This window comes from Aulonocara sp. 'chitande type north' Nkhata Bay, linkage group LG18 (assembly GCF_057382095.1).
Source record: "Aulonocara sp. 'chitande type north' Nkhata Bay isolate Kocher_YH1m ecotype deep benthic linkage group LG18, A_spYH_male_GT1.1, whole genome shotgun sequence".
Taxonomy (NCBI): domain Eukaryota; kingdom Metazoa; phylum Chordata; class Actinopteri; order Cichliformes; family Cichlidae; genus Aulonocara; species Aulonocara sp. 'chitande type north' Nkhata Bay.
The window spans coordinates 18,104,341-18,125,265 of NC_141361.1; the positions used below are offsets into that span (position 1 = coordinate 18,104,341).

The 20,925-nt window shown below is 40.6% G+C and overlaps 3 protein-coding genes across 5 annotated transcripts; all 3 read left to right on the plus strand.

Annotated features, from left to right (window-relative positions):
* The first annotated feature begins 662 nt into the window (after positions 1–662).
* prkacbb (protein kinase, cAMP-dependent, catalytic, beta b) lies at positions 663–11,665 on the plus strand. Its single transcript, XM_086271104.1, has 10 exons — positions 663–1,078; positions 5,099–5,160; positions 5,239–5,367; positions 5,650–5,748; positions 5,846–5,928; positions 6,043–6,169; positions 6,259–6,354; positions 7,939–8,061; positions 8,202–8,366; positions 11,407–11,665. The coding sequence occupies exons 1-10, from the start codon at positions 1,033–1,035 to the stop codon at positions 11,530–11,532; spliced, it is 1,056 nt and encodes a 351-aa protein (XP_086127230.1). The 5' UTR covers positions 663–1,032; the 3' UTR covers positions 11,533–11,665.
* A 1,521-nt stretch (positions 11,666–13,186) lies between these two features.
* On the plus strand, positions 13,187–15,068 carry exosc4 (exosome component 4). The gene is made up of 3 exons (XM_086272129.1): positions 13,187–13,439; positions 14,248–14,454; positions 14,554–15,068. The coding sequence occupies exons 1-3, from the start codon at positions 13,269–13,271 to the stop codon at positions 14,911–14,913; spliced, it is 738 nt and encodes a 245-aa protein (XP_086128255.1). The 5' UTR covers positions 13,187–13,268; the 3' UTR covers positions 14,914–15,068.
* A 708-nt stretch (positions 15,069–15,776) lies between these two features.
* On the plus strand, positions 15,777–20,420 carry gpaa1 (glycosylphosphatidylinositol anchor attachment 1). Of its 3 annotated transcripts, none has more exons than XM_086273558.1 (13): positions 15,777–15,863; positions 16,149–16,269; positions 16,358–16,537; positions 16,671–16,782; positions 16,898–17,045; positions 17,139–17,240; positions 17,334–17,530; positions 17,639–17,835; positions 17,942–18,095; positions 18,205–18,276; positions 18,368–18,564; positions 19,250–19,420; positions 19,509–20,420. In XM_086273558.1, exons 2-13 carry the CDS (start codon positions 16,196–16,198, stop codon positions 19,750–19,752), a joined length of 1,848 nt encoding a protein of 615 aa, XP_086129684.1. In that variant the 5' UTR covers positions 15,777–15,863; positions 16,149–16,195; the 3' UTR covers positions 19,753–20,420. The 3 variants fall into 3 exon arrangements, with proteins under 3 accessions (XP_086129684.1, XP_086129686.1, XP_086129685.1); XM_086273560.1 differs by having other exon boundaries at positions 18,371–18,564; XM_086273559.1 differs by having other exon boundaries at positions 15,808–15,863; positions 16,109–16,269.
* The last annotated feature ends 505 nt before the right edge of the window (positions 20,421–20,925 follow it).

Consider the following 20,925-nt stretch of genomic DNA (forward strand, 5'->3'; position numbering starts at 1 on the left):
AAAGCAGTTGACTTTCAGTCTATAGACAAAGGCCGTAGACTGAACAAATACCAAAATTCAGGATATTTCATATATATATATTTTTTTGTTTTGTTTTCCAAGTTCACAAAATCGTTTCACTGACTTTTTTTTGTTTAACTTACTTTACTTACTTTTTTGAAATTTACTTTGCACTTTTTTTTTTACATTTGTAGTTTTTATTATTTTTTCAGTTAAATAAAAACAAATCTAGTTTTAGTTTTTTGTCTACTTTCAGTTAACTATAAAAACCTTGGTTATTTTTGATAGAAAAACAACATGGTTTTAACATAATTTTCCCTTTCCTTTTCAGTTAAATCTAATAATGATAATATATGAGTTATTACTACTATATTTGTGATACTATATCTGTCTATCGCGTACTTGTCATGTATAAATCACACAGGCATACAAATAAACATTTGAAGCTGTGCAATGAACTTGTCAAAGCAGATGTGCAGCTGACATGGTGTAAGGGAACACTAATAGCGTTTGGCTCTGAACACACAAATGAAATAAAGACTCATTCCTCTAAAGTCAGACAAAAGAGCACTCTAACGGTATCCCACATCTGCGAAATACAATCGCCGCGATGCTCCAAAAACGCGGAAGCATGCCTGGTTTGGCATCTGCTCAGAGCCATCTGTGGCCAATCCAAGCCCCTGAGCGCTCCGTGAACGCAGCTGAGTGCTGGTGACGGTTCTCGGGAGCAGCTTAGTCAGAAACAGGAGTGACCGCTAGCTTCATGACAGCCGTGCAGACATCAGTGAACTAGCGGGAGCGGAACATCTTTCGCAGGGAAGAAGGAGCGGGAGAGACAGAGGGAGAGCGAGGGGGCAGCTGGAAGGAAAGGGGGCGGCTACTGGACGTTGCTTTCCTCGCCTTTTAAACCGAGTAAACACTTGCATCGATTTCGGGCTAGCCTCTTTTGAAGACCTCGAAAACATAAGCTGGAAGGTTAGCTAGCCGCCGCCATCTCTTCTCAGTCGGAGCGACCGCCGTGTCTTCCACACCATGGGGAACGCTGCCACCGCCAAGAAGGGCAACGAGCTAGAGAGCGGTGAGTGCGAGCTGTCGTTTGAACTCAGAAGTGTTATTGTGTTGCGTTTAGTCATCTCAACAAGATGCCACGAAGCAGCCAGCTAGCCTGTTATAACTAAAAACTGTTTAAACTACCAGCCAGAGTAAAGCAAGGGAGGGCCGTCCGTCCGTCATCGCCCCCCGCACATTCCCACATTGCACCGACGCTGAAAGCACTCTGCGTTTAGATAGAAAAATGAGCATGAAGTATTGTTTTTGTGGTTCTGCGTATATATATCCATTTTTTTAAAGTAGGGGGGCTACTGAAGGTAGCTATAGCGCCAAGAAGACCCCCGGATTGTTGTGGTTTTTTGGCATTCAGGGGGGTGGGGAAGGGGAGCTCTGGCAGTGTTAGGAGACTATTAAAGCCTGTTAAGTAGCCAGGAAAACAGTGCGTGTCTATTAATGGCTCTCTATGGTAATTTCAAATGTTAAAAAGGCGATTTGCATGCAAACTGGAGCACAAGAGAGCCTGGAAGAGCAGCTAGCCTGCTAACTTTAGCTTTAAGTGGTGGTGGTGGTAGTGGTGGGGGGATTAGCCCTCAGAAGGCCCCTGTCACTTCATTGCCTCTTGATGGTTGTAGCTTTCTAGGGCCTTCATACACTGACACACTCATCAGCGACTTGTATTTGTCTCATGTCAAAATCCCTGCTTAATGAGTAAAAATCCTGAGCCTTAGCATCACCTCGCCACCTCTTTTGTTGTGTCATCTCGAGCTTTATAATTCTTTGGCTCTTGCTGCATATTTGACTGCAGGCTTCTTCTCAACAATAACAACAGCAGCTAGTTGTACGAAGACAGAAAGTTTTCACAGATGGTCTTAAATCTGCGGCAATAAACCGCAGGCTCTTGGGTAATTGTTAAATAAATAGACAGTAAATTTTATCTGAAGGCAGCGTAGGATTGTTCCTGCCCCGGGCTCTTCACTGCCACATTTTATTCTGGGCTGCATAAACAGCAGCATGACCAAATATGGTGGAGAAATGACAAATGCCCTCTTTCCATTCATAAAGCCTGGACCTGCTGCCGTCTTCCCAGCATTAGGGCCGCACGCTCCCCAGAAAGCACACTTTAATCGTGTCACTCATTTGTTTAGAGTCCCTTTGCTAATCTTACTGTGGTAAAGGTCCATCAGGGCTCACTTCTCACACTCAGTGTCATTGACTGGAGCAGCTTGTCATCAGACCTTCGTCAGAGGATAAGGGGTATTACAAGCTTTGAAAGGTTTGACGTAGCTCAGACTAGGCCAGTGTTACTTTGTGCTCATATGCTTTTATGTGTGCAGCTGGTCATCATTGAGCATCCCCTTGCTCTTAAATAATAAAAAGAAATCCTCCTGTATTTGGCTACAAACAAAAACACGCCCAGTGCATTTTCTTACTCTTAAAAAAAACAACACAAAGCAGAGAACCATCTGTGTTGAGTTGTACACTGAGTTTGTTTAAGGTAATGCCACTTTATGATGCAGTGATTGCTGAGATTTATTGACCTGTAGAGAGACACCAGACAGGCCCTGTGCACAGTTCCAAGCAGACGTACTCAGGCAGATGGAGATGATCAGATCAGCTATATTATCTATACTGCCAAGCATTTCCGCTGAATGCAACTATGATCCCTAGATCCTGGGCCATAGCTAACTGTTAAACCCATTTAAGCTGACACTGTGCTCCGAGGGGCAGATTTGTCTGGAGTGTAGCCGCCCTGATAAGACGACCTGGTTACCCACAGAGCTGCACGTTACCTGTGTTTACTGTACATTGATGCAACAAGCTGGACCGGTTGGAAGAGCACTGACACGGTCACACTTGGACGGAGAGATTAAACACTTGCCATCATGACACCTGTTTTATATCACAGTGCGCGTGTACTGTAGTGTAACTGGATAAGCCAACATAACTCAACCATGTCTTGCTTGTGTGGAGTTTGGCATTGATCTCAGAAAGGGCTTGTCGACTGTGCTAACTTTACTCTATAGACACGCAGCATTGCAAAGAGTATTGAAGATTTAAACTGAACAAGCCTAAACCTCACAGTTTGTTTTTTCTAACCCCCGCACTGAATTAGACTTGAGACAGTATATTCCTCAAGTTTTTGATATAATTTTTAGATGCTTCATTTATTTCTCTAACAAGCTGGATATTTTCTTCTAATGTATTTGCAGACCTTGGAATTGGAATTTATGTTTAGTTTGTGATGGGTTATTTAAGCAAGGGTAAAAATATGTCTTTAACTTTTTGACCTCTGCAGTTTGGGGCATTATTTTCTTATTTTTAACAGATTAAAGTTTATAAAAGGTCATACTAGAGCTAAGAAAAGTAATTAAGAGAATAGATGATACAAGTTGGCAACAACAGAATATGCAGTGAAACGAAATTTGGTTTTGCAGCTCTACAGATGTTTTAGTTAAAAGTATAAAAATGCATATAAATGGTAACAAAAAACACAAAACGATAACAATAATCACTCAATAGTACAAAAATATTGCGCAGTGGTTCAGCAGGATAAGTGATGTTGCATCTGCAACAGCATCTGCTGTGAAAATGTGTAATGGATGATATACAGGGCACTGTTAAATGCAAATAAAATCTGTATGCTATGACCTGCCAGTCAATATATCCAATGGAAACTGAAAAACTGTATTATTTTCCCTCATAAAAATGCTTGTGTTGAACTTGATACCAACAGCACGCTTTAAAAAGTTGGTGAAGGAGGATGTTTACTGCTGTATTGTATCACCTCTTTGTTTTCACAGCCCAATGGAAGAGTTTGGGAACTAAGGAACTGCTGTTGTTTTGAAAGGGTGCTGGAAGTGACTCAGATTGCACGTGTCTGATTCTTAGAAACCAGAACCTCATTTGACAAAATCACTATACTCATGTTAAAGACAAAAACACCCAAATGTCTTGGTGTCCATAGAGTTTATCAACAAAAAGTTATTGCTAAAAACCTTCAATTCCGACATTGAGGTAGCCACTTGTTACTGTACCATAGCTGTTCTTTTTTTCAGTGGGAGTGAAAAAAGAAAGAAGATGCTTTAAATAAAAAAAAGTTTGTAGTTCAGATTAGATTTGTAATGTTTTTATCTTTGCTATAGATGATCTTTTCAGGCTGATCTAGCACGCATGGCTGAATTTCTGATACAGCTTTTTTTTTAAAACACCATAGTAGGCAGTCAGTCTCTTCTTCGATTCCTCACGTGACTCTCAGCTCTGTTTTCATTCCTGTTGCTTCTATTCACTACACATGCTCCATGTTTGTTGACGTGTTATACTTGTTTTTATGTACATGAACTCTATATTTCTCTCTGTCTTCTCTTTTCTATCACGTCATCCGTGTGGGTGATTGTTCCTGAAAAACCTTGGTGATCAATAGAGACCTTTGGTATGCTAAATTCCTCCAAAGATGACCAGAATGGCAAACAGAATTGGTCTTATTGTGAAAACCTGCTAAACGTGCTTGCTTTTTACTTTGTCCTGCTTTGAAAATAATTCAGTGTTTTTTGTTATCTGCATTCTCTCAATCTGGATATCTGCTGTGTGTCCCATACATTGGTTTGTTTATGCTTACCATTTTATGCTTTGTTTGGTAGCCTTCCCACAAACTCCTTGTAAGTGATGCACAAGATGCTCAGATACACTTTTCCCTCTCATTTCTGAGTGCTGTGGTCCTCTTACCGTTTTTAGTAAGGCTACAAAATAACAGAGAACATTCTGAGTGTCTTGGAATGCATCACTAGTCTGCTTGTTGTGGATGTTGCTGTCTTGTGTTTGTATTTTGTCCCCCTCTTTAAACTAAAGTATGTGATACTTTTAATATATGTTTTAATTCATATCCAGATGAGAGTTGATTGCCCGTATTGTTCTCCTCATTTGTTCCTTTCCCTTCTATAACAATGCCCTTCGTTCTTTTTGCCAAATATAACTTTTGTACTCATAAGCCAAGCTCTTTTGGCATAAAGAAGTGTGTGCTGACCGCCTGTCTGTGCTCTTTATCTTTTAGTTAAAGAGTTTCTAGCCAAAGCCAAAGAAGATTTCTTACGGAAATGGGAATGCCCACCACAGGTCAGAATCTCGAAAAGTTGAACTCGCTATTTAAAGACTTGGCACACGAAGCAGGCTAACATAATGTTGTTTCAACAGAGCACGACGTGCCTAGATGACTTTGACAGATTAAAGACGCTGGGTACCGGCTCGTTCGGTAGAGTCATGCTGGTGAAGCACAAAGGAACAGAGCAATACTTCGCCATGAAAATACTGGACAAGCAGAAGGTCAGTGGCAACACTGTCAAACAGACAGTAGTGTTGACATAAGCGGGAACCACGCATGACGATGAAAGTGAGGTGGCGCTAAACACATCCAACAAATGGCTGCTAATCTTCTTAAAAAAATGACATTATAACCTGTTCTTGTTGTATTAAAAGGGTTACTGGGGGACACAAGTAAAATAAATTATAACTAAAAGCTGCCTTTGCTTTCAGTGTTCAGCCGTGTCTGTTGCTAATGTTAGTGAGATTTGCCCGGCAAGGTCATCTTATCTCTTTATCTGTCAGGTGGTGAAACTCAAGCAAATAGAACACACATTAAATGAGAAGAGGATATTACAGGCAGTGAGCTTCCCCTTTCTCGTCAAACTTGAGTACGCATTTAAGGTACAGTATGATTTTTGGCATTATATAATTAAAATTCCTTTATTTGAGTCTCAGTAAAATTAAAGTGTGTTTTTTGGCCCCTCCCCTCTTGTTTTAGGACAACTCCAATTTGTACATGGTAATGGAGTATGTTCCAGGTGGTGAGATGTTCTCACACCTAAGACGAATTGGAAGGTTCAGGTTAGTTTTCGTCTGCAGTCTCCTGCGGTTTTGATTCGTCATATAGATTTTCTGATATTACTCGCGCGTGTTTGTTTACGACTCTAAACAGAATTATCTCTTCTTCCGTTCCAGTGAACCACATGCGCGGTTTTATGCCGCCCAGATAGTGCTGACATTTGAATACCTCCATTCACTAGATCTCATATACAGAGATCTGAAACCCGAGAATCTTCTCATTGACCACCACGGCTACATTCAGGTGAGCCAGAACGCAGATCAATACACAATTCTGCTGTGTTTTCTGTGTGTCCACACTTGCTGAATAAACAATGTGCGACTGACTTCCAGGTGACAGATTTTGGATTTGCTAAGCGGGTAAAAGGCAGGACATGGACGTTGTGTGGGACACCGGAGTACCTGGCTCCGGAAATCATACTCAGCAAAGTATGGACATCATTTTGTAACTTTATTTTTTCATTACTTTTCTGCACTGCATCAAAGCATTTTTTCTTACTTTAGTCATTATTTGATTAATATTGAAAATCAGCGATGCCACACAGAAATGTTGAAGCAAAATAACATCAAGAATTGTGTGACTACATAGGAAGAAAAGGTTTACAGCTTATCTTTTAAACAGCTTGTCTGTAGGACTGCAAGCAACCTCATCACTGGTTCCTTTCTAGACATGTAGGTGAGCTTTAAGTGTCCGCTGCAGCTCAATGGAAGTGGACCTACTGCCTGTGTAAATAAGAAGGGCACATTCTAACAACACAAAACTTTTAGTTATAGGTGATACAGTAATAAAAACTCCCGGGCAACTTTAGGTACAGATCTCCATTTGGCTTCAGAACTGACTGAATTCTTCATTTTATATAGATTCTGTTCTCATAAAGGGATGGACATGGTCAGCAACAATACTCTGTGATGTTTAAATGATGCTCAATTGGTACTCGGGCTCAAAGTGTGCCAAAGAAATATCCCCCACATCATTACACCACCACCAGCAGCCGGATATATGCTTTCATGTTGTTTTCACTAAAACCTGACCAAACTTTGGAGCAGAAATCGAGACTCATCAGACCAGGCAACATTTTTCCATCTGCTATTATTGAGTTTTGGTGAACCGGTGTGATTTATAGCCTCAGTTTCTTGTTCTTAGCTGACAGGAGTGGCACCAGGTGTCCTCTTCTGCTGTTATAGCCAATCTGCTTCAAGGTTCAGTGAGTTTTGAATGCAGTTGCTGTTGACCTCTCATTCTCTTCTGGCCTTTGGCATCAACAAGACATTTTTACACAGAGAACTGCTGCTTTCTGCATAGTTTCCCTTTGTCAAACCATTCTCTGTAAACCCTAGAGTTGGTTGTGTGGGATAATCCCAGCAGATCAGTTTCTCAAATCCTCAGACCAGCCTGCCTGGCACCAACAACTATATTAAGGTCTAAGTCACTTAAAACACCCTTCTTTCCCATTCTGATGCTCAGTTTGAACTTCAGTAGGTTGTCCTGACCGTGCATAAATGAATTGAGATGTGCAGTATGATTGGGTGATTAAACATTTGCGTTAATTGCGTTTATGAGTACAGTTTCATTTCTGCTAATGGATGCTTGTAAAGCCTAAACACTGGTCTGTAGATGAGTCATATTTTACAAAAGTTTCTATGACCAAAAAATAAAATCATCATTAAAAGAAAAGAACTGTTGCAGGAATTTATCTAGAGAGGGAACAGAATTGTCTGTGCTTGCTATACAAATGTCTTATTTCTATATACAAAGTTCCAGTTTTCTAACTGCAGGTCAGAGTAAAATTAGTGGTGACGTGCAGATTCTTACAATGCAACTAACCAAAGCTCCTCAGTGTTATTATCCAAGTGCAGCTGCGGGAGCCATTTGGAAGTTTTCTCAAGTGATAAATTATAATGAGAAAGTCTTAAATGTCTTAAAAACAGCCTACTTTTTCTCCACTTATATACTAGAAGTGTTTTTCTTCTTGTGTGTTTCTGTTACATTAACATGTGTTATGTTCATTTTAGGGCTATAACAAAGCTGTGGATTGGTGGGCCCTTGGAGTCCTCATCTATGAAATGGCAGCTGGCTACCCTCCTTTCTTTGCAGATCAGCCTATTCAGATCTATGAGAAGATTGTGTCTGGAAAGGTAAGAAGCTGCTTCTTTTGGAAATGCAAACATGATGGCATGAGGAGCAACGGTCATGCATGATAGCTAAGTTAAATTAAATGTGCACGATTAACGATTAACTACTAGAAATGAAATCCTAACACTTGTGGCCTTTTCAGGTTCGGTTCCCGTCTCACTTCAGCTCCGATTTAAAGGACCTGTTGAGAAACCTGCTGCAGGTGGATCTGACCAAACGCTACGGCAACTTGAAGAATGGAGTCAATGACATCAAAGGACACAAATGGTTCGCCACAACAGACTGGATCGCAATTTATGAGAGAAAGGCAAGATACCAAACACACATTAAAGTGACACCATACAGAATTAGCTCGTAGAGTTAATTACATATCGATTTACACCCATACTTATTTATTTATTTTCTAGAAAGTTTCTAAATACTCTTCAATCAGTTTTACTACACGGTCCTTTCTGATTGTCGTTACTGTTGCATGCACAGTATTTACTTAATATATTTATTTTATTTTTTAACTGGCCAGTAAAGGTGTGGGGTTTTTTCACTTGGAAATCACCCAGCTTTACTGCACATGGTGCCACATGCCAGTTTGCAGGCGTGACAGTGATAATGGACTGTTTGGATAAATCTAATTAGTTATTTAGCTTGGGCTTAAATCTTATAGACTTCCTTTAGTTTAGCTTAATATGGAATCATTATGGTTTTTTTTTTTATTAACTTTGTTTTTGCACTCTACCTGTGATTTGCTATAAGATGAAAATAAGCAGCGTTCTCTGTTCAAGTTAGTCCAGTAAAACTCCAGAGTAGTTCCTCATGAGCAGAATTGCTTCCTGGGGTTTTATGAAGTAAAAGTAAGATAAAGAGCTGCAAAAAGGAAGAGAAGCCGTTTTGTATTTACAGTGAAGTTGGAACCTTTTCTTTGTGGACAGTTGCCTTTAGTATATTGCTGTATGACAGTGTTAGAATGTAATATCTTGGGCCAATCACTGTGTAGTCTCACTGTAAGTTGGCGGGCACCCATGCTGAGATTTTATAAAGTCCCAGTGAACAAATATCCTATTTGAATATTCTAGTCCAGCTCATATAAGCATATTTTGTTATATTTGCAGAGGTCCTTTCTTCTCTTTGATCATTTTGTTTTAATATGTATTTTCAGGATGGAATAATTATGGAAAAAAAGTAGACATCTGACTACGACGAAATGATCAGATTAATTGTATAACATTTGTTTCTGGATCCTGGCTAATGTCACATGCTTCTGCGTGTAAGGTTATTCTCTGACATGTAGTAAATCCAGAGCAGAGGGAGTTGAACGGGCAACTCTGGAAAAAATGCCACAGTTTTTGTATTTAAGATATACACGTTGTGTTGTACTGAGTGCATCTTTGAAAGTAGTGTTCAGTAAGTGATGTATTGAAGCATTACAGATGCAACTCTGCTGTTTGAGAAAATCATCCAATCACAGTTTGTCTTTAGTCTCAGTTATGTGTATTATGTATTTGAATAAGCTGCAATCATATGACTTCTGTTAAATAATGGGTAAAATTAATGTACAAACACAGTACAAAGAGCAAGTTAAAAGAAAGTTAAATATAGATCATATAAATTATATTAATTTTATCAAGGATAATGCTTTGTCCGAAGAGGTCAAATATACAATGTTTGCCAGATGGCTAATTTTTAACTGTTGTCCACAAGCCAGATGTAAACAAACAAATAAAACATACTGAATGACTAAATTCAGTGCATCATTTAGAAGAAAAATAAATATTTATAAAAATTAAAGTAGAACTTAATGCATAGTTGAGTCAGCGACTTTTAGCTTTTCTAAAAATTTTCTAAAATTCCTGTTAATTAAAACATCTTTGCAGACAAATATTTCAGTGACCTAAGTGACCTAAGCTTGGAGTACAAAGTGCCCGACAGCTGTGAGATCATTTGCCATTTCCCCTGCAACGTTTTGCATACAGGGCAGGTATTACCACTTTGGAAAAATAATTCCGTTGGGGATAACGGCTCTTTTGTCGATCATTTTCCAGAAGCCTACATTACTCACCCTGTTTTTTTTAAACTCTCATATCTTTGGTTAAATTAATGTGGCTACTTTTTTGATTTCAGCGTGTCTTTGTGAGACAGACGGATACGCATACGAAGGCGTTGCATTGGCTTATTTTTACAAACGTCTGAGTTGATGTTGGAAAATTCTTGTTAGCAGCCATTGCATTGTTTTTCCTTAGCCTTCATGCATTAATTATCCTGCAGTTTGTGATGTGTTTTCAATAAGGTACTTGTGCTGCTTTGTGGCACAGACATAATATGACTTGGCTGACGTTGCTTGCCCTACATCCAAAGTATTTCCAAACTATGAATGATGATCCGCTTCTAGGGACAAGCTCCACGTCGTGCTGCGCCAGACATTTAAATTTTGTTTCGATGGCTGTTACCTGGAGTATGTCACCCCAGTCAAGTGCTTTCAGGAAATGTGATGCTGAACAGTTATGGGAAGTCAAATTCTCAAATGATTGAGATTAAAATTTGAGTCATTGTGCAGCCCTAGTTAAAATGTAGCTATACAAAATCCTGTTAAATTAGAGGGGACAAAGATGAAAGTACAAGCGATACCAGAGGTACCCATTAACCTGTAACATATTTGATACATACAGTTTTTCATCATCTTTGATTCTGCTCTTTTGGGTTTTTCTTCTCCCATAAAACCTAAATAAATTGGACAACACACTTTTAAACGATAAATTGCAAAAATTGTCAGAAGATTCAATGAACAAATTCTCTGAATGATTTCTTGGTTAGGGCTTTAAAGGGTTAACTCTTTGCTATGCATCAGCTGGTTTGTACAGTGTGTGTCTGATTATGTATGAAGGCACAAGTGTCTATATCTGTGGTGTGGAAGCTCTTCAGATCAGATGCTTTGAAGATGATTTTTAAGATGGGATTAAGATGTCTAATCAAAGGATTCATGCTTTTGTGCTTTGTTGTACTCATAGGACGTGAATAAAGTAGTTTTAGGAATGAAAAGCAGACTTTAGAGGGAAATTTAGATGTGTGTGCTCTCGTATCTGCACATCTGGTGAATTGTTACACAAACTGCAGAGTTGACAGTTTTTGTTAAGTTATTAAAAACTGCCTCCATTGTAAAGGGAGAGGCTTCAGACACTAGCTATCTGACAGGCACATCATTTAAGTTGACAGCATTCGGGGTTTGCCAGGACAACAGATGCTGTCTACATTCACTGTAATACAATACAGTCTTGCCTGCTCTACTGACAAGCCAGTGTAGGCATAAATATAATATAATCTCACCCAGTAAAACAAGTCCTTCTGTTCTTCTGCAGGTTGAAGCTCCATTCATACCAAAGTGTAGAGGCCCGGGGGACACCAGCAACTTCGACGACTACGAGGAGGAGGAAATCCGTGTTTCTTTAACGGAAAAATGCGCAAAGGAGTTCGCAGAGTTTTAGGACGTGAGAACATGGATATATCAGGGAAAATAAGGGGATCTTTGCACTCTTCTGAAGACTTGGGATGGAGCAGAGACCATCTTTTTCAGATCTACTACATAGTCCCTTCATTCCACAAGGCTGAATGAGGTCGCCATGATCCTTGGGTGCCGATAACCTGTCACCGTCACGTACACCTGCATATTAAAGCAGACACATCACTTTTTCTTTCTTTTGTTTTTTTTTGTTTTTTTTTTTTTGTACTTATCCATTTTTTTTTTACTTTGAAGCAGTTAGTCTTGGATGTTGTTATCCCCTATAAAAATGTGATATTTTTCAATTTATGAGGAAAAACTGACAGTGGCCAATAATGATACACATGTTTTGGGTTGTAGGGATTCCCGTCCAGTTGTCAGCAATGTAAATTAAGAGTGTGCATCACATTTAGATTTTGTCTTAGGTGCAAATCTGTCCAGACATTTGACAACTTTGACTGATTAAAGGATGACCAAATGGGAAAACGCTAAGTGACACAAGAAGAGAGGTCCTTTCCATTCTTTGCTTTAAGCCTTAGAGAGCCAAATCCTTAGATGAGCCCCCCTCACCCCCATGTTCACTGTCTCCTTTGTATCGTGACCCAGGCACAGCAAGCCATGCAGAAAATGACAAACCTTGTTACATTAGTAAAAATGTAAAATCCACTTGTTTGTTTGATCTGCTTGGGTCCGCTAGTTACATGTAAAGTTTGATATGTTCCAATATTTTGTCGCTGTGTCAAACATTATAGTCATATTGTTCCCATCGGGCCTGCTTATAAAGACCCTCATTACAAGTCTGTGGAACAACGTGACCTTGGTAAAAGGGAGTAAAGAGAAATCCTTTTAGGATTTTAACTTTTATGTAAAGCTGAGAGGGTCAGTGTGAATAGTGTTGCATCTCCGCGCCTCAACATTTAGTGAACCTTAAAAAAAAAAAGAAGTATAATGTACTCAATGAAAGATGTTTTAAAATCTTTGAACAGGAATGCATAAAAAGGATATTTACCATATTCTCCCTGTTATCGCCCCAAAGAGATTCTTTATTTCATTCTTGTCAAAGAATGTAGATTTGCAACTTATAGGTATGCATATTTGAAAGCTTGATTTCAGTTTTCCTCACAATACACTGGCTAAAATGAAGACTGCTCCTTTGTATCACATGTAACCCTGTTATTGTTAAGCTCATTACATCATACGTATATGCATTGTTTCATATATGTTTTTATTTATACACATTAGAGATGCTAATAAATTTTATTTTTAAAAGTGTTGGAATTTTCTTGCACCCTTTCTTCCATTGTGGATTGCGGATCCTACTGTGTGATCTGGGTAGTAACAAAAGTCCAGAGGCCTCAAGAGAAGATATTTTATTTTAGACGTTTTGAGCAAGTTTGTATCACAATCGTCACAATGAGCACGGATTCCTGATTTGGCATCTTGGTATGAACAACTTGGACCACAGCAGTGTATATAAAAGATGACCATAGCCACCAGTGACGTGAAACCAGAGTATTAAACACAATGAAAACGGTTTACTGTGGATACTAACTGTGCTTCTCATGGTTTCCGTTCTGCCTGGTTTTCTTTTCCGGAAGTTGTCGTTCGGTTTGGACCTATGCTGTTGCCGTATTTCTATTAGGTACTCGGCGTATGGGTAATGTAGTGTAGCAGGAGACACGTGGGACGCTGCGTTGCCGTTCATTCGAAGTTTACGGAAACATGGCGGGCCTGGAACTGCTGTCTGATCAAGGATACCGTTTAGATGGAAGGAAAGCCACCGAGCTGCGGAAGCTTCAGGCCCGTATGGGTGTGTTCACTCAGGCCGACGGCTCTGCGTATTTAGAGCAGGGGAACACCAAAGCTCTGGCCGTGGTGTACGGTCCCCACGAAGTAAGTGCCGCGGATGGAGGAGAGGGTTAGTGGGGATAAACAATAAAATGCATTTGATTATGGTCATCACACCAGTAACATAAAGTCGCCACATTTTGATATAATATAGTGTAAATACCTGAGAAAGGGGCATTTTCAGCGAGACCCTTTGCTTGTAGCAGTACTTGCACAGTGTGGTATCATTATTAAATTATTGCTCAAAGCAGACGGGATGTGTAGTAAGTTTTATATAAGGCTCAACAGCATGAAGTATGAATTGAAATCAAAGTTATGATAGCATATACATTCTCTACACTTGTTGTTGAATTCATACCTTGTTTAATGGTATGAATTCAACAACACTTTTCCACTTGAGTTTTTTAGTCCATATTGAGATAATAGCATCACACAGTGGCTGTTGATTTGTTGGTTGCACATCCATAATATTAATCTCCTGTTACGCCACATCCTAAAGGTGCTCCTTTGGAATGAGACATGGTAATTGTAGAGGTCATTTGAGAATATTAAAGAAACCTGTTTGAGGTGTGTGACGTGGGGTGCTATCCTGCTGGAAGCAAACATCCCAAGATGTGATCATAAAGGGATGAACACAGTCAGCAACAATAATCAGGTTGACTCTGTGCAAATGATACGTTTATATTCCATTTGTGTTAACAAGCCGTCGAACAAGTGCACCAAAAAATGTATCCAGTTGGTGTATATTGCAGCATTTATTTATGTTGGGTGCAGTTAACATTGTTCCAGTGTGTAAGCACAGTAACGTCCAGTCCAAGCTGTACATCAGTTCTTACCTGTCGTTTTCCTCCAGATGCGAGGTTCTCGAAGTCGGACTCTTCATGATCGAGCAGTTATCAACTGCCAGTATAGCATGGCCACGTTCAGCACAGCGGAGAGGAAGAGACGACCACACGGAGACCGCAAATCCACTGAGATGAGCCTCCACCTGAAGCAGACGTTTGAGGCTGCTGTGATGACCCAGCTGTACCCTCGATCTCAAATTGATATCTATGTCAAGGTTCGTGTTGGACTGACGCTTCATCTGGTGAGAGGTATTATTGCAGAAATAGATTTTTTTGTAATTGTTCACAAGCACGTTTCCATCGTCTTTCAACAGATTCTGCAGTCAGACGGAGGGAATTACAGCGTGTGCGTGAATGCTGCCACATTGGCAGTGATTGACGCTGGCATCCCCATGCGGGACTATGTGTGTGCCTGCACTGTGGGGTTTGTGGATGAGACCCCCCTTGCTGACCTGTGCTACGCGGAGGAAAATGGAGGCGTGAGCTCATTGGCTTTAGCGCTTCTGCCCCGAGGTGGACAGATCGCTCTGCTGCAGATGGATGCCAGATTGCATCAGGATCACCTCGAGACTCTGATTGAGGCTGCAATGACTGCTTGTAAAGGTGTGAGCAAAGTGCTGGATGAGGTGGTGAGGCAGCATCTTCAAGAAGCCTCGGTGCTCACCGGAGAGTGACGTGGGACGGCAGCGGGAACATGTGGATTCCAAGTGCAGCTTGAAAGTGTTATTGGACTTTAAATATTTACAAATGATATTAACCTTTAATTCATTTATATCAGTCACTGAATACTTTTGTATGAATGTGATAAATGTAATAATAAATATGTTAGTCATGCATCGTTTCCTTATTGGTTGTTTATTTATGAGGGAGGTATTCAAACTTGTCTACTTATATGACATCTGCTCCTGCAGCTTCACCTCTCCACCTGCCATTAAAACACGTATCCTCTCTTGTTTCTACTGACCTTCTCTCCAGGACACACCTCCATCACTCCCGGTTATCTTCCCCACCTGCTCCCTACTGTCTACGATGGAAGCTTGTTTGTCCAACTCCATTTTTTTTTTTTGCGATTTTAACCTTTTCTCAAAAGTTTAAGTTACTAAGTTCTTGAAATTTTGTCTTACTTCTGAGCTCACACATTTTGAGATGATATATATATATATATATATATATATATATATATATATATATATATATATATATATATATATATATATATATATTTCCACTGGCAAGCTACCACAAGCTACCACATCGATGTTCTACATTTTATAGCAATAAATAATAATTTAAAAAAAACTAAGTTTAGATGTTTAAAACTAAATAAACGCGTAAACTCACACGCTAAATGAAAACTACGAGCTTTAGGCATTTAAGAAAAATTTTATGGGAAGTTTTAAACATGTACCTTAAAATAACGATGGAACAGGTTATTCATCGAGTATTTTCAATATTTCTTTGTGTCGTTTTATTTTGTTTTACTTTCTTTTATTTTTAACTTGGTTGAGCGGAAGTCGGTGCGCCGCAGTAATGTTCCCGCAGGAACAAGGAAATCGAAAACGTCCAGCAGCGGCTTCTGCGATAAAGCCCCACCTCTGAAGGTGGATGTGACCAGTGGACACAGGTGGGTTTTTCATATACATTCTGCAAAATAATACAAAGTTATTGTTAAACATCTTAAAAACGCGTTTGCAGGGTATAGCGGGTTTAAACATTTACCATTTAGCGAAATCGTCCTGGCTAACCTCAGCTGTCAGTAGATGCTCTGACAATGGATCCCAGGAAGCTATTTCTTAGCTCGATATAAAGGCGTGATTACCGCAGCGTCGAATGGTCATAAATGTCTTCATATCGATGTTTATTCCTCAGCGGCAGCTATCCTGACGGATTGTTAGTGTGTTTCCTTCAGGATCCGCCAGTAAACCCAGGCTTTGGAGTAACGTTACAGCTGATAATATGGGGCTGCTATCTGACCCAAACAGAAGACGGGCTTTGATCAGCATGCTGACTCGCCTCAATGCCCCAATCTGGTGAGCTTTAGTCAGTGCGAACCGTCTGCCTACTTTCGTTTAGCTCTCTCTCTCTCTCTCTATTAATATTACTTCTGTCTTGTTTTAGTGTGGTCTGCTACTTTGCCGGTGTGGCTTGGTTCATGGGTTTGGCCTTTGAGCCGTTCACTCTGCGGACATACATGTCAGAGAATGCCATGGGCTCTACCATGGTGGAGGAGCGCTTTCCAGCTGGGGAGAGAGCGCTGGCCACAGGGAGGGAGTTTGCAGCCCATAAGAAGAAAGTTGGGTAAGGTTTACTATAAGCTTGTGGGTCTTTATGCAGTTTGTTCCTAGTTTTTTGTTGTTTTTTCAAACTCAAGTCTAGGTAGAAGTCTGATCGTTTTTAGTGTAATCTTGTTTGACTATTTGCTTCTCTGCAGTGGGATGCCAGTGGACTGGCTTGTGAAGAATATGCAGGATCGAGGACTGGAAGTGTTTACTCAGAGCTTCTCTCGCACACTACCCTTCCCTGATGAAAACAAAGAGCGATATGTACGTTTATCGTGGAAAACTGATTTTGTTCTCAGCAAGAGACAGACTGGTGTTTGCATAATCTTTATGAATATTTCATGACTTTGTTTTTGGTGCTGTCTCCTCTTCTTGGCAGATTGTAAAAGGCACAAATGTATATGGTATCCTTCGAGCTCCTAGAGCTCCACGAACTGAAGCCTTGGTGCTGAGTGCTCCCTGCAGCCCAGGTGATAACAACAACCAGGCTGTGGGACTGCTTCTCGGCTTGGCTCAGTACTTCAGAAGTGAGTACAACACTCATTCCCCTCTCCTCCTCCACAATTTGAATGATGCTGCAGTTGCTTTTCTTGGTTTAATGAATGTTGTTTGTTTAATAGATCAGATTTACTGGGCAAAGGACATCATCTTCCTTGTCAATGAGCATGATTTGATTGGTATGCAGGCCTGGTTGGAGGGCTACCATCACACCAACACTACAGGTGATCAAACACGTGTATCTAGTTACAGTACAGTAAAATAAAGGAAAGAGATGTACAACTAAGTTAACTTTACTGCTGAAATGGTTCATCCAGGTATGTCGTGGTCTCCATTACAAGGCCGTGGCGGATCAATTCAGGCAGCACTGTCCCTGGAGCTTAGCAGTGATGTCATCACCAGTTTGGACCTGGTACTGGAAGGCCTCAATGGCCAGTTACCCAACCTGGACTTAGCAAACCTCTTCTATGCCTTTTGTCAGAAGATAGGAGTTCTTTGCACCATCCAGGGCAAGGTAAATGCTTATAAACAGACGCACTCTGCTCTGTGCATGGTTAGCAGAGTGCTAAGATTATGTGTTGGAGAGTCGTTATGTAGCTTTTCTTTGTGGATGTGTTTACAGCTGCAAAGGAACGATTGGGATAGCGTGTCAGGGTACAACCACGCTGTGCAGACTATGATGCTGATGGTGATGAAGCAGGCCAGTGGGCGGCCCTGGGGAGACCACGGCCTGTTTCTGCGCTACCACATCGAAGCTGCAACCATCAAGGGTGTCAACAGCTTCCGGCAGTACAAGACTGACGCCACTACCATCGGCAGGTCAGAGATGGTGTATACTGATTTTGTTTATATTTAAGGCTTTTATGTTCTGCTTGTAATTTGACACTTTTATGATCTTTTTTTTGTCTAAATGAATGTCCTGCAGGCTGCTGGAAGGAATGTATCGTAAGCTGAATAACCTCCTGGAGCGCCTGCACCAGTCCTACTTCTTCTACCTCATGCCGTCACTCTCTCACTTTGTCTCTATTGGATACTACATGCCAGCCTTCGGCCTGCTCGCCGTTATTCTGCTGCTTCGTGTATCCTGAAATAAAAATGAAATGAAATGTATAAAAGAAACCTAATAACAGCTGAGAGCAGGGTGGGAACAAATTCAACCTTCAGTTTTTTTCCTTGACTGTAATACAGGCATTAGACTTGTGGGTTCAACTCAATACTCCACCATCGACAACAGAGGATGGAGTTGCTGACATTGATCAGGTTAGACACACGTGCTAAGACAAACTCATCAAAACTGAACCTGAATTTTGCTGGTTAAGCAACACTTTAATAAAAATCTGCTTCCTTCCAGCAGTCCAGTCCAGGAGTGCTGTCGGTGTTGACTCCTCTGGTGATCAGCCACCTGACAGGAGTTGCTCTGTACGCGCTGCCGATCCGTTTTCAGGAGACTGCTGTCGAACATTTCCCTGTGTCTGAGACCGAGGCTGTGGTTCTGACAGCAATTGCTATTTACACAGCAGGCCTGGCGTTGCCGCATAACACACACAGGTACTACATTGTGTGTGTGTGTGTGTGTGTGTGTGTGTGTGTGTGTGTGTGTGTGTGTGTGTGTAAATTGATTTTCCTTGTTTATTTCCTTGTACATTTTATTAAATACACCTGTCCTACTGCTTGTTAACCCAAATATTTAATCAATCAATCAGATGATAGTAAGAAGTGGTTTGTCTGAGTATTTCACAAACTGCCCACACAACAATCTCTAGGGTTTACAGAGAATGATCAGAAAAAGAGAGAAAAATATCCAGTGAGCGACAGTTCCTGATGTCAGAGTAGAGTGACTCGAGGAGGGCAAAACATTAATGTACAAACTATGAAACTGAGTTTTCAGTGTGAGCACAAATTCAAATCATTCAGGGTTCTCACACTGAGTTATGTATGCATCAGTGCACACACTTAAGAGACATCCACATAGGAAGTGATTTCAAAGTGACCAGAAACCACAGAAAGTCAGTAGCACTTGGTAACTTTAAGTTAAAAAGGGGACGGCAACGTAAAATCTGTGGGGCCCGAATGAGTCGATCAACTAAAGTGAGCTTCCTGTGTGGATTACCCCTCAAAGTTCAGTACATAAAGTTAAATTGTAAACATGTCAAAACATAACTTTTAGTTGATTATCAGACAATGGCTAACTTGACGCAGGAGATTAAGTGAGCTGTTGTGTTGTTTGTTGCAGACTGCTGTCGGGGGAGGGCACGGAGCAGGGCTGGAGAGTGCTGAAGCTCGTCGCGGTGCTGTACCTGGCTGTGCTGCTGGGCTGCACTGCCCTCATCAACTTCTCCTTAGGCTTCATTCTGGCTCTCACTCTGGTGCCCTTAGCTGCCTTTGTCACACCCCACGTTCCAAAGTAAACACCTGCACAGACACTTTGGCCTTCATAGCCCTCTATCACTATACAGAACTAAAACCGTGTTCTGCTCTTTTTCTCTCTCCAGGGTTTTGTCAGCGTTCATCTTGGTCATCCTCAGCCCAGCTTGCACGCTCCTGTTTTCAGTCTTTTTCTTTCAAGAGCTGCAAGACATGCCTGTCAGCTTCCAAGATGGCTGGTTGCTGTATCTATCAGTCATTTCACAGGGGATCCTGGACCACTCCCTGTACGGATCTTTAGTCTACCCACTCATAGCATTGCTGGTTTATCCATGCTGGCTGCTTTTCTGGAACATCCTCTTCTGGAAGTAGCCCACAGGTCCACTGAAGGGTCTCGTGAGTGCGACCGCCCTCCGAAATGTACTCAGGACTGTCATTGCTGGGTGAATGTGAAGAATTACCAGTTGAATCCACTGGAGAGGAAAAAACAATGTACTGTAGTTGCCTTGGAGAAGACGCAGCAACTCCAACTCCATGTTTGGACATTTGGTTATTACGTTTACTCAAAATATTTCAGACTTTAAACATCAGAGGCATTTCTGAGTCACCAAAAACTATTTGAAAGTGAGCAAAATGAACTGATTTCTACTTAACATCAGTCTTAGAATTACACAGTATAGCTGCATGAAGGGGATGAGTTTCCCAATAACTATAAAAGTCACCGTTGGGTTGATTTGTGTAAAAGGAGATTTTGATTAAAGACTTTTTTGGGGATTTCTTCTAAAGGTTTTTTGGGGGGATACATAAAGAACAATACAGTTTTTTTATTAATCATACAGGATGCTAAACATTGACTCGGTACCAACATATAAAACAGTGATATAATGGTAGAAACCACTTTGGCCGTCTGCCTCTTTTTAAAATGTTTGTCTGCATTGGAACAAGCCATCACTACATCTAATATTTTTATACTTGTTGAAATTTTGGTTTGTGTTTATTTCATATTTATGGCTGCCAAAAATAAAATACATTTTGACACCTTCCTGTATTATCACTGCACATACGTACATCTTATTTACTGCGGCAAATACATAAAAACGTTCCATTAGGACAGGGGTGTTCACGAATTTGATATCATTTACCGTGTCACAGAATTATTTAACATTAATCTGTAATATAATAAACATGGATGAAAAATAGTTTTTTTTAGTGTAGAAAAACACAAAAAAAGAGTGAAATGACACTTTTCCTACAGAAAGATTTCAGACCTGTTGCCACAGATTAAAAGGACTTCCACAAAGGCCCTGTACAAACATCTGGAGGGTTTACAGAGAACGGTCAAAGACAAAATACCCAGTGAGCTGCAGTTCTCTGGTTAAACATGCCTGTTTGATGCTAGAGGTTGGAGAAGAAGACCACACTGCTTCAAGATAAGACCCAGAAATAACCACATTACAGCAAAGTATGCTGAAGAGCATCTTGAGCCTTAAAGCCGATGGGCTACAGCAGCAGAAGATCGCACCAGATTCTGTTCACCTAGGAGCA

Excerpts from the sequence above, each read along its gene's own strand:
- exosc4 (XM_086272129.1), top strand. The coding sequence starts at position 13,269 with ATGGCGGGCCTGGAACTGCTGTCTGATCAAGGATACCGTTTAGATGGA. Across the intron at positions 13,440-14,247 it reads TGGTGTACGGTCCCCACGAA|ATGCGAGGTTCTCGAAGTCG; the intron begins GTAAGTGCCGCG and ends GTTTTCCTCCAG. Across the intron at positions 14,455-14,553 it reads AAATTGATATCTATGTCAAG|ATTCTGCAGTCAGACGGAGG; the intron begins GTTCGTGTTGGA and ends GTCTTTCAACAG.
- prkacbb (XM_086271104.1), top strand. The coding sequence starts at position 1,033 with ATGGGGAACGCTGCCACCGCCAAGAAGGGCAACGAGCTAGAGAGCG. Across the intron at positions 5,161-5,238 it reads AATGGGAATGCCCACCACAG|AGCACGACGTGCCTAGATGA; the intron begins GTCAGAATCTCG and ends TTGTTTCAACAG. Across the intron at positions 8,062-8,201 it reads AGAAGATTGTGTCTGGAAAG|GTTCGGTTCCCGTCTCACTT; the intron begins GTAAGAAGCTGC and ends TGGCCTTTTCAG.
- gpaa1 (XM_086273558.1), top strand. The coding sequence starts at position 16,196 with ATGGGGCTGCTATCTGACCCAAACAGAAGACGGGCTTTGATCAGCATG. Across the intron at positions 16,538-16,670 it reads GCCCATAAGAAGAAAGTTGG|TGGGATGCCAGTGGACTGGC; the intron begins GTAAGGTTTACT and ends GCTTCTCTGCAG. Across the intron at positions 18,096-18,204 it reads CCGTTATTCTGCTGCTTCGT|GCATTAGACTTGTGGGTTCA; the intron begins GTATCCTGAAAT and ends ACTGTAATACAG.